At 46.2% G+C, this 12,755-nt stretch overlaps 1 protein-coding gene across 2 annotated transcripts in view; it reads left to right on the forward strand.

Annotated features, from left to right (window-relative positions):
- The window catches only part of ARFGEF2 (ARF guanine nucleotide exchange factor 2), an 84,986-nt gene that overhangs the window by 21,990 nt on the left and 50,241 nt on the right, over window positions 1-12,755 (forward strand). Inside the window, exons 5-9 of one of the 2 annotated variants that reach the window (XM_079128829.1) lie at window positions 595-774; window positions 1,552-1,786; window positions 7,497-7,565; window positions 9,414-9,562; window positions 12,500-12,630. In XM_079128829.1, the coding sequence (XP_078984955.1) occupies window positions 595-774; window positions 1,552-1,786; window positions 7,497-7,565; window positions 9,414-9,562; window positions 12,500-12,630 (764 nt within the window). Of the gene's footprint in view, window positions 1-594; window positions 775-1,551; window positions 1,787-7,496; window positions 7,566-9,410; window positions 9,563-12,499; window positions 12,631-12,755 lie in introns of both variants that reach the window. The other variant, XM_079128828.1, reaches the window with a different exon arrangement.

Genomic DNA, 12,755 nt, shown 5'->3' on the forward strand with positions numbered 1-12,755 from the left:
ACTGGTCTTTGCTCCTGGCTCCCCATTCCGCTTCTCTGTTCCTTGTTTGCTGCCAGGAGTGATTTGGCATGGGATGGTGCCAGCTGCTTCTTGGGAGACAGGGACTGGGTGGGTGGCCAGCCTTGCAGATGGTAGGTTCTGGGTGCCGAGGCTTCATGACCAGTAGCTCCGTGTCAGAGTCTTCTTGGCACGCATCGGGACCTGGGAGGCCAGCTGCCCGTGCAGACCTGTGTTTTGTGATCTGTGTAGGTGAGATCCAGGGTCTGTCATCTTTATTCTAGGTTTTTCAGTTTTTCAGCCAATGTTGACACTCAGAAGTAAAGACTTTTTAGAAAGCAAACCAATAGAAAGCCTGCTTCAGATAATTTGGATTTTAGGGAGTTAGTAATTGCTTTTAAGCTCTTTACAATAATAGAAAGTTGGCTCTTGGCAATAATCATCCAGTTTAGTGTGCAGAACCATCTTAGAATTAAAAAACAAAACAGGACAAACAAGAAAAATCAAAGCCAACTCCTCTAGAAAAGTCTGGCTGGGGGAGGTGGAAGGCATGGGAGGTGGGTGCTTGAAGGTAACAGTCTGGGGTCTGCATTCCAGGCCCTTCTAACTGCGGTGACTTCCCCACACATTGAAATTCACGAGGGCACCATCCTGCAGACAGTGAGGACATGTTACAACATCTATTTGGCCAGCAAAAATCTCATCAATCAAACCACTGCCAAGGCCACGCTCACCCAGATGCTGAACGTTATTTTCACCCGCATGGAAAACCAAGTGGTGAGTGGCCAGCCGCCAGGCAGGGTACTGTCATGTCTGATCTCTTGTGGACCCCAGGGCTGTGAAGGGCACTAGCACTGAAAGTTTATCCCTTCTTCCCACGAATCCTCTGTATTGCACTTTCCTTCTCCTTTTTTTTTTTTTTTTTTTTTTTTAATTAAAAATCACAAATTTACACAGGGCAATGTTGTTTGATTCATTCTGTTATTTTTTTTCCCTTCCCCCCCAAACCCTCCCACCCCTCTTTTCCCTCTATACAGTCCTTCCTTCCTCCATTCTTACCACCCTCCTTATCCCTAACCCTAACCCTAACCCTACTCTTTCTCCTTTTAAAGTCAGACAGACTCCAGTGTGGGTCTTGAAGGTCGCATTTAGAATTTGCTTTGAGTTTGTCACATTCAGAGTTTGCTTTGCATTTATTGCCTTTAAAAAATTTATACTGGGGCTGGGGAGATAGCTCAGTCGGTAGAGTGCTTGCCTGGGTTCGATCCCCAGCACCTCAAAAAAAAAAAAAAAAAAAAAAAATTTATACTGGCCAGGCGTGGTGGCACACGCCTGTAATCCCAGATGCTTGGGAGGTTGTCTCTGAATAAAATATAAAAGGGGCTGAGAGTATGGCTCAGTGGTTAAGCGCCCCTGGGTTTAATCCCCAGTACCAAAATAAATAAATAAGTTATCCTGCTGGCTGGAAATTGTTTAAGCCATAGGCTGGTGTAATTGTTTCTTACCAAAATGCTCTGACCATGTAGGTTGAATCCCTTTCCTGTTGCCTTCCAGTTGCAGGAAGCCAGAGAATTGGAAAAACCAATTCAGTCAAAACCCCAGTCCCCCGTGGTCCAAGCTGCAGCAGCATCCCCAAAGTTCAGTCGTTTAAAGCAGAGCCAGGCACAGAGCAAACCAGCAACTCCTGAAAAAACAGATTTACCCAACGGCGAGTATGCCGGAAGTGGGCCTGGAAAAGTGGGTCCAGAAAACGGAGACGCACCCAGAGAACGAGGCCCATCATTCTCAGGTATGGCGGAGCCACGGGTGAGAGTGCCTTGTGCACTACCCCGTGGCTGCGGGCTCCCTGAAGAGGCTTTGGTTTTGTACCCCTCCGTCATCAGCTCTGCAGTCGTTCCTAAGTGGTTCCTGGAACGTGTCTAGCTGTGTCTTCGTGCCAGCCCCAGTGTAGTGGGCTCAGTGTGGGGCACTGTCTTCATTGGGAGCTAGTGGGTGATTGTGCCCAGAGAGGACTGGGGCCTCACCTACCCTGTTGCGCTGGGTCTCTGTTCCTTGTCCAGTGCCTCGCAGTTCTGAGCCACTTAGACCTGTGTGGAGCAGCAGGACCCTGGGTGGGTGGGCAGGCGAGCAGACAGGAGAAGGTGGATGGTGGCAAGATTGCTGTGTTTTCTTCCTCTGTTCAGATGCATCACTTATTTCTGTTGCTTTTTTAAACACAAGATTATCTCACACCTGGTTATAGTCTTAAAGTAAATGAAACATTCAGATTCAGTTGTCCAGAGATGGCTTCTCAATGTCTGTGTCTCCTCCTGGTTCTGTATGAACCAGATTCAAAGGTCTTATTTTTTTCTTAGTGGTTTACCTAGTACTTCTGTCAAATAGTTCCCCACTCAGGCTGTTGTTGTCCACAGTGTCTGACCTTCTCTGGGACTGACCCCTTTTCTTCTTGGGGTCAGTAAAGATGTCCGCCGGGCTGGGGAGATAGCTCAGCTGGTAGAGTGCTTGCCTCACAAGCACAAGGCCCTGAGTTCGATCCCCAGTACCGCAAAAAAAGAAAAAAAAAAAAAAAAAGATGTCCGCCAGTAGTGACTTCCTTACTAGAGCGTGCGTATTTGAGCAGCCTTTGTTCCTTTATAGAGTTTTCCAGAGTGCTTGGCATGTACTGGAATAGGACATGTGTTGTGCTGAAATGCTGTTCTGTGTCCAGGAAGGACAGAAGAGAAAGGTGCCACCCAGAGCTTGTGTCTTGGAGTCCAGGCTGAGCACTTGCTCTTGCTTCGGTGTGTCCTAAGGTGCTCAGGCTCCAGCCCCGCCACCAGAGGGTCAGAGTTTACTGTGACCCTTATCAAACTGTGGTTAATCTGTGAATACTGACATTTAAATACTCTGTAGGAAGCACAGCCGTGCAGATTGAACAGCAATTCTCTGCTGGGTTGAAAGAGGCCCATTTTCTGTACAGCGGCCAAAGTGATCCCTTAAATGCCTGAATCAGGTCACAGCCCTCCCTGCTTGGCGTTCCCCATCTCGTCCCATTCAGAGTGAGGCCCACACCCACCCACCCCCTGGCTTGTAGAGCGCCGTGTGCCTGACCCACGCACCTCTGTCCCCTCCTCACATCCTTCTTTGCTGCACAGTGCCCAGGTGTTGTTTCTGGTTTCAGAAGGTCCTTCCCTTTTCCTGCAGTGCCTTTTTGCTTGATGTCCCTCCCCGTCACCCCGTGGCTCCCCATCCTCTGTCGTGTGGCCCTCTTTTACTGGAGTGCCATGGTCACTGGTAGGACACCGTGTCCACCACCGTATTCCGCACACCTGGCCAGGCCTGGCACACACTCAGTACGTAGCTTTTGAATGAATGGTGAAAAAAATGTGAATTCTAGCATTTAGTTTTGTAGAAACAGTAACTTGAAGTTCTGCTCTAACAGAGATAGTGATTTGTAAGTTAATAGATTGCTTTTTTTTACGTCAGTCAGTTTTTATTGTGGTAAAACAGAAGTAACATAAAGTTTATTATTGAAACTACTTGAAGTGTAAATTCCCTGGTCCAGAGTTGCTGTGGGTTTGTTGATGTACCTGGGGGCATGTCCTGGGAGCTTGAGAATCAGACCTCAGACCTGTTGGGAGTGGTCAGGACAGGTGCACGATGGTGTTTGGAAGCTCTTCCAGTTCTCAGGATCTGGCTCTAAAGAAAGAACAAGTCCTTCAGAGACTTGCTGACATCGTCAGACACCAGAGGGGGGACTGAGCGTCCCTAGAAGCCAACGAGGAAGGACAGCCTTGGCAGGTAGTGGGGGTATTCGCCGGGGGAGCCGGGGTCCAGGGGTCAGACTTGAGCACCTCTCTGATGGACAGTTGCATGCCACCCTCTGCAGACTGTCCCGGGGCGGCGTTCTCCTGCAGCCAGGCCTGCCCAGGTTGGCCACACTCTCCTGTTTGATGAACTAGGACCCTCCGGGATCATGTGCTTCCCCGTGTACTTAGTGCAGGTGGAGCGAAGACACCAGTAGACCTGTGCGGTTTCCCCTCAGCAGTTAGTGTTGCATCCCTCCTTAATAAGTCAGGAGTTGATTTGTCCATCTCAACTGCCTGTCCAAGAGGTGGCTCAGATTGCTCCTTATAAACTTACAAAAGGAGATTCTGTGCTCCAGACTCCTGCTTGCCTATGTGAATTTTGGGAACTGGCCCTCTAGGCTCCTCCAAGGTAAACATGCCATTTTCCTCTTCCCGCCCTCCTGAGCTCCCAGCTGTTCTGTCTGTTCTTTAACAAAGGGCTTTCCTGAGAGAACTCATACCGCAGCTCACCGGTCACAGCGCACGAGCCAGCCCTGCTCATGAGGGTCACAGGCCCGAGCAGCAGTCTTCACGGTCACTCCCCGAGGAAATCGGTCACGTCCTCTTCCACTTTTCACTTCCGGAATTAGGAGTAGCGTTGCCTGTGTGGGGGTCTCTTAGCTGGCCTTTTCTTTCCTGGAGAAACAGCCCCACTCTCAAGTACTGTAAAACAGAAAACATATCTTCCCTCAGCCAATGCAGAGGTCCTGGTCAGGCAGCCTCTTCCAGATCATGACTCTTGCTTAGTAACTGTGTGGCCCTTTGGCAACCTTTCTAACCTCAGTTTTTCCATCTGTATGGGGATACAGTTAAACTTAGGAGTTTGTGAGATTAAATGAGAGCAGTGCCTGCCACTTAGGACTATGTAACTGCCTGCCTTTTTTTTTTTTTTTTTTTCTTTTTTCCTTTTTTTGAGATGAGGTCTCCCTTTGTTGCCTAGGCTGGTCTCAAATTCCTGGGCTCAAGTGATCCTCCTACCACAGCTTCCCAAGTGGTAGGAATACAGTCATATGTCACCATGTCCAGTTTATTATTTTCTTTAAAATAAATTTCATCTTAGCTAAGCGGTGTGATGTGCATCTGTAATTCCAGGGGCTTGGGAGGCTAAGACAGGAGGATTGCAAGTTCAAAGCCAGCCTCAATAACTAAACAAGGCCTATGCAATTTAGTGAGACCCTGTTTAAAAAAGGACTGGGGATGAGGCTCAGTGGTTGAGCCCCCCCTGGATTCAATCAGTACCAAAATAAATCTGTAAATAAATTTCAACTTAAAAAATGGGTTGGTTTAAAGAAAAATAGTAAACATTTCAGATGGTGATCATGTGTGAATGTGGCAGAGATGGTGTGGTAGGATAAAATGATCCCAACTGTTTTGCATGTTAAAACCAACTCTTTGCTTTAGGAATTTTACATTTTGTTGATCAAAAGAGGAAGAAGTCACAGGCCAACACTCGATAAAAATAACAAAGTGCGCCCCACCTCTTCACACTTGTTTCTGACGGTCAGCCTCCAGCCACTGCTTCTTAACACTTTTATGAGCTTTATAATGGACGGGTATCTGGGGACCATAAGCTGCCTGCTGGTTCCTTCCCAGTTAGCAGTTGTTTTCCTGTCACAGAACCGGCTGGCTGGCGTGTGGCTGGAATGTGGCAGTGGAGCGTTTTGCTATGTTTTTTCCTGTATTATTATTACATATTACTAAGTGCTTGGACATTGGACCAATTTGGGACAACCAAACTCCTGTCTCTAGGGAGCAGGCATGTCACACCTCATTGTCCCTGTGTGGTCACAGCTGCCCCTTGAGTCTCCGTCTCGCTTCTCCCTCTCCATTTTCTCCCTGACACTGTGGCCTGTAATGAAATTGACCTCTTATCTTCAGTTCGGATGTAAGCACCATGGATACCGAGCTGTTTTGAGACGGTGGTGTGTTCCACATGCCAGGGACAGTGCCAGACGCACAGGTGCTCGCCTATTGGCTGGATGTGGGCGTGGGGCCCCCCTGCACCACCCCCATGCTCCCTGCGCAACTGAGCAGCAAGCAGGGATTGGGAAGGCCTCGTCTCAGACGCTTTCTGGTTCTTTTCCTGTTCCTAGCTTGTGACCTGTGTCCTTATGGTTCAGGATGTTGCCATTTTGTTCTAAAGAGAAGCCTGCTTGGAAGCCAGGACCATCCCCAAGAAGTTAGGCTTCCCCCTCAGTGGCCAGAACTCGGTCATGTGACCACCCTTTCCTGAAAGGAAGACTGGGAAATATAGTCACATACCCTTCCAAAACAAAATGAGGGATGTGTTGGTTAGGAAGGATGTGGCTTAGGTAACTAGAGTGCTGGCCAGAGGGTGGGGCCCTGCTGACTAGAGACGGAGTGGCAGCCAGTGAGTCTCCCGTCTGAACCTGTTCAAGGTGACCATCCTGTTTTGCGTGGGCATAGTGTGTGAGACACGTAGGGTCTGGTGCCTAATCAGAGGTGGCAAGGTAGTGACATCCCCAGGGAACTGGCAGAACCAGTGTTTTTTAAACATACTCTCTGCACCTTTCAAGTATTTGATTTGGTTTGGTTGTCAAACATTGTCATAGCATGCCTGAAATTTAAGCACAGTGGACTTCTTAGTGTTAACAGAGTGTCCAGAACAGCCTCTCCTGAGGCCTGCAAGCCTCACCAGCCACCACTTGATGGCCCCAGTCTCACTCACTAGCATCTCTCACGAAAGGAAACCATTTTGGGTGCTACACGTAAGCAAGGTACCGTGTAGTAGATTCTTTGAAAAGGATAAAAACAGCAACCAGCTGGGTGTGGTGGTGGATGCCTGTGAGCCCCATAGCTCGGGAGGCTGAGGCAGGAGGATCATGAGTTCAGTGCCAGTCTTAGCAAAAGCGAGGCACTAATTAAGCAAGTCGGTGAGAACCTGTCTCTAAATAAAATACAGGATAGGGCTGGGGATGTGGCTCAGTGGTCAAGTGTCCCTGAGTTCAATCCCTGTTATCCCACCACCCTGAAAAAAAGCTGTTTGCTTTGTAAATTCCTTTCCCAAGACTAATTGTCAAAAAAAAAAAAAAAAAAAAAGTTATTGACCAAATTATATTATATCGTGTGCACGTATGAATATGTAATGAGATCCCATCATTATGTATGACTACAATTGACCAGTTAAAAAACATGGGAGAAAAAAGAGGTGCCAGACCTCTTCCACTTATCTAACATTTTACACAGTAATTTTGTTTATAATTTAGCAAATCTTCGACTCTTTCATTGGAAATCTCTTGCTAGATTCTGGGCTTACAATATGTGGACAGTCCAGTAGCAGAAGTCGTGTGACTTACCAACTCCGTAAGGAGCTGGAGGTGAAGGCCTAGAGGAAGTCCCATCTTTCTGCCCTCCCTCCAGCTGGGGGTGGTGGGAGGCCTTGGGCCCAGCAACTGGGGCTCAGGAGGAGAGTGCAGGCGGGGTTTCAGCGTTCCAGGAACTGAAACCCAGAAGCAGAGCAGATGCTGCCTCAGGATTTCCAGAACCGGAGGGGATGCGTGTCTTGCCCCGGTGGGATGAGGCCTTCGGCAGAGCTCACTCCTGCCCTTTGCCTTGTGGCTTTAGGGGAACGTTGTTGTAATCTCCTTTCCCCCTTCCTTTCCTTTCTCTGGAAACACCCTCACCTGTGCTTGTGTGTTTGGGCATGTGTAGGGACTGACGATGGAGCCCAGGAGGTGGTAAAGGACATCTTAGAAGATGTAGTCACATCTGCTGTGAGAGGTAAGAACCACGGAAACCCCACCTTTCCTAGTACCTCATTCTTCCCGAAGATTTGCTGGCTAGTGCTTCAGGGCAGAGTTCCTTCTTCCCTGCCCAGTAAACTCATCGATGTCCTCTCACCCATCTTTCACATGGGATTCTGAAGTAACCTGGTGCCAGTGATCAGTTTTGTTCGCTCTTGCTTGGGGTTCAGGAACACCGCCTGATTGTGCTGGTGTCCCTTGCTCCCCGGGAGACACAGTGCCCAGGGCATCCAGGTTCTTCTGGAGATGGGTCATGAGCCCCGATCCCTGGACTTTGCTGCTGCATTTTCGTGGACAGCTTTGATGTGTCGAGGGGGCAGGGCACACACCAGTGGGTATTGGGTGTACCAGGGAAGCTTTACTCATATTTTTAGATTTCCTTCAAAACACTCTGTTTCGTGGTATTGTTTCAGTGGTATTGCGTTTGTATGATTCAGAATGACAGATTTTTTTTCTTTTTTGTCCCAAATCTCAGGTTAATTGGCATGTGTTTAATACATGATTGCAATGCCAATAAACCACTAAGTGGGTGACAAATAAAAACAGTTCAGTAGGTTGCAGTCAGCATTTTTTTGAAGTATTTTTTTAGTTTTTTAGTTGTCAATGGACCTTTACTTAATTAATTTCTTTATATGTGCTACTGAGGTTTGAACCCAGGGCCTCACACATCCAGGCAAGCACGCTACCACTGAGCCCCGGCCCCAGCCCAACAATCTGCATGTCTTAAGTGAAAGAAAAAAATAGAGTAGGAGTGCTCTGAGTACCTCCGTGTGGTGATGTTGAGTTGGTCCACGGAAGGGGTCTGGCTATTCGTGTGCACCTGTGTACACTGGGACACAGTTTTAAAAATTAGTTTCCTACTTTTACTTTTTTACTTAGCAGTGCTGGGGATGGAACCCAGGGCCTCACACATGCTAATAAGCAAGTGCTGTACCCCAGAGCCACACCCCACGGCCCGGGTCACAATTTGGAAACCAGTTCTCTAAGTCCTATCCTTTTCTTCAGTTAGGGTACCACGAAGCTATTTATAGATTCCATTATTCAACTCCTGTGGAAATGTCTTTAAAATAGCAGTTTTATTTCCTACCTTTAGGTTTGTTTCTGCATCTGCACAGGAAGTCATTCTGTAATTGGTGTCTATCCTTCTCGTGCATTGCTATGTCCCCCAACCCACACCACAGCCCAGCACCCAATAGACACGTGATAAATATTTGTTGAATGAACATATGCTTGGAAAACTATTATTGAAGATTTGCTTATTAAGTTCTTTAGTGTTTCTCATATGTATAAAGAGCCAAATGATAAATTCCTCTTAATTTCTTCATTCTGCCAATCATCAGATATACTTTCCCTCATTAAAAATGATGAAATCTTTTTAATTGTTTCTGTTTTCACATGGCTGCTAAGAAGTTTATGCCTATATTTTTCTCAGTGAGGCTTTCTGTCATATAGGTTCTTCTCTGATTCCTACATTAATAGTCTTTTTAAAAAATCTTTGCTTTTCACGTTTAGCTGCTTCTAGTCTTTTTCAGATTAGAAGTGGGCAGGGTGGGCAGGTCTGCTGTAACGTACAATTCCAGAGGCACCAGTGATGGATTTGATACGAGTGAGCCCGTGAATTGTGCATTCTGTGGCTCTGGTGCTGAGGCTGTGGACAATAGACGCACACATTTAAGGCTGAAACACCACCTGGGCCGAGTGCCTTGTGGGCTAGCAGGAGAGGCACGGGAGAAACGCGGTACCTGAGGGAGTGTGTATCTGGTGCAGGCAGCCTGTTGGGATGCCTGCTGATCGGCAATGACTTTTGTGCTTGTCTTTTAAGAAGCAGCAGAAAAGCATGGTCCCACAGAGCCCGACAGGGTCCTGGGTGAACTGGAGTGCCAGGAACGTGCCGCTGCCCCGGCGGCTGATGAAAACTCACAGACCAATGGCATAGCAGATGACAGACAGTCCTTGTCGTCAGCGGACAACCTGGTATGTTGGCTGTCAACCTGTACAGACATGTTTTCATTTTGTTCATTTGTTGGTTGGTTTGTTATTTGAAGGGACAACTCACTATGTTGCCCCTGGGCTCAAGCCATCTTCCTGCTTCTGCTGCATGACCAGGACTGTTGGCACATGCCGCCATGCCGTTTTCATGTCTATTCAGTCTTTTATAAGATGCCGAATTAAATCTCCATCAAAAGAAGTGAGCAGCTAGGCGCCACAGTGCACACCTGTGATCTCAGTGACTCTGGAGGCTGAGGCAGGAGGGTTGCAAGTTAAAGGCCAGCCTCAGCAACCTCGCGAGACTCTGTCTCAAAACAAGCAAACAACAAAAAGGGGGCTGGGGATGTCGGTCAGTGGTAGAGCACCCCTGCGTTCAGTCAGTCCCCAGTATCTCCCCCCCCACACACACACAAACACACCCCACAAGGTAAAATGAGCAAGCCCTATTCAGCTGTTAGCCCATAGCCCTGGTCTGAGAGTCTTTGTACATAGGTTCAATTCTTGGGATGTGTTAATGTTTGTTGTATATAACATTGTTATTGAACTTTTTTACTCACACTTTTAAGACCTAAAATTTCCTGCCATTTTTCTTCTCTTTCAAAATAATACACATTTGTTGTAGGAAAAAACAAGAAAATATAGAGAAGGAAACTAGTTCTTCTATTTTTTCTTCTTCTCTATATTGGAAAGTCAATATATATGGGCAAGTCAGTATCCTTCTAGACTTTTCTCCGTCTTGCATTTTATTTCCTAAAGAGATGATACACTATACATGCTATGTTTTGACCTGCTTTTCTTTCTTTCTTTTTTTTTTTTTCTTTTTTGCTGCTGGAATCAAACTCCGGGCCTCATTCTTGCTAAGCATGTGCTCTACCATGAGATGCAGCCTACCCAGTAACCTGCTAAAAATTGAGAATATGTTTTGATTGTCCCTTCAGGCCCCTAGATGTGTTTACCACATTGCCATTACTTCTAAATAGCTTCATTTTCCCCTTGAAAGCTGTGTATATGGACATTCAGAGCAGGAAGTGAGACTCGGTGAGGGTCTCTCCAGAGTCCACTGTGTATCTTTGCACTGGTGTATTTCTCAGTTGTTTTCCTGATTGCACCCTTCCTGCCCCAGGAACCTTCTTAGACATTTCTCCTAATCATTATCCCCCCACCATGAAATTTTAATGCAGTCAGTAAGTTGGATACCTGGGCGTACTGTCTGGATATCTGTACGTAACATTTTTTTCACCCTCCCCCCCAGGACAGATCTTTTCCCCTTGGGGTGTATCATTCCCCATGGATGTACTCAGGGACATGCGTAAATCCCACACGAGGACCCCGTGTCTAATACACTAGCCTGACTCGCTTTGTTCTCTCAGCTCTCCATCATGGACATCTTTCCATGTCAGTACACAGAGGTCTCATTTAGTTTTTTCCAAAAGGCCAAGAAGCAGTGGATCTAACTAAATTTTTTAATGGCCATGTAAACTTCTATATGGATATTAGGTTGTTAGATTATTTAAGTTTCACCACAAAACAGTTCATAACAAACATCCTTAAAGGTAAATCTTGTGCACATCCTTAAGTCTTTCTTAAGGATAAATTGCTACAATGTATGTCTGGGCTCAGAGCAGGAAGCTTTGGGGCTGAGGGTATAGTTCAGTGGTATAGCACTTGCCTGGCATGTGCAGGTCCCTGTGTTTGAACTCTAGCACCACAGAAACGAATGAATTGATGAAATAAAGAATAAATGAAAGAGAGTTGGAAATTTCTTTTTTGTGTGTGTGTGGCATTAAGGAGGAAACGCAGGGCTTTGTACACACCAGTGTACAAAGTGCTCTACTACTGAGCCACATCCCTAGCCCAAGAGGTAGAAACTAAGACTTTTGATCCTTACCACCAAATTAGTCTTCTGGAAAGGTACTACTCAAATCCCTACTCATCCATACCCATTTTCTTATTCTTTTATTAAAACAGAGCTATAACATTTGTGCACATCTTTTCTGGTATGGTAGGAGAAAGGTCCTGCCTTGATATTTACTAAGGTTATTTAGGTTCATTTGTCATTTTGCATTTCTTGGTGAATTTGCTTATTTGTGTTTTGTTTTGTTTTTGCCTGCTTTGCATTTGAGAGGAGCATTTGCAAATTTCCTTAATGAAATCTGAAGAACTTTTATATATGAAGGATATTAATCCTAGTTATATATGATGTTTACTTTTAATATTTATTGATTGATTGATCGATTGTGGTACTGAGGATTGAACCCAGGGGCGCTTAACTGAACCACATCCCTAGCCCATTTTTTATATTTTATTTTATTTTATTTTATCTTATCTTTTATTTTATTTTATTTTATTTTGGTACTGGGGATTAAACCCAGGGGCACTTGCCACTGAGTCACATCCCCAGCCCTATTTTGTATTTTATTTAGTGACAGGATTTTACTGAGTTGCTTTGTGCCTCGCTTTTGCAGAGACTGGCTTAGAACTCTCAATCCTCCTGCCTCAGCCTCCTGAGCCACTGGGGTTACAGGTGTGGGCCACTATACTCAGCAACTTTTAATTTTTAAATGTAGCTTACTTTTTTAGATAAAGAAGTTCATTTTAAAATGCCCTATCATTTTTCTTTTTATCCTACAACACTATTCTTAGAAACACTTTTCTTGCCCAAACTAATATAAATGCCTGTATGTTAGTTTTTTATTTTACTTTTGACCATTTCTTTTTAACTATCCATGCCAGCTTTTGGAGGGATGGGAAACACGGTTTAGAGCTGTTCCAGTGACTCCCCTAGCACCTCTTTTGCCATATTCTAGCCTCCCAACACCCTTTCACCTCCCCTTTGAGTAAAAAAAAGAATTTAAATTCCCATGAGACAATTACGTTCTTCATTTTGCCTCTTTCTTTTCTTTCCTGCGTTTCCGGCCTTAGGAGTCAGATGTGCAAGGGCATCACACGGCTGCCAGGTTCTCTCACATCCTGCAGAAGGACGCCTTCCTGGTGTTTCGCTCCCTGTGCAAGCTGTCCATGAAGCCCCTCGGGGAAGGCCCCCCAGACCCCAAGTAAGCACACAGTGGTTCTCGGTGTCAATCACCCAGGGATCCAGAAGCACTGGACTCTGTGCTTTGTCCTCCCTGGCTTCCCACAAGTCCCGTGGTTTTGCAGCTTTCTAGGCTCCTGCAGTCCC

The sequence above is a fragment of the Sciurus vulgaris genome (assembly GCF_902686455.1).
Source record: "Sciurus vulgaris genome assembly, chromosome: 2".
NCBI lineage: Eukaryota > Metazoa > Chordata > Mammalia > Rodentia > Sciuridae > Sciurus > Sciurus vulgaris.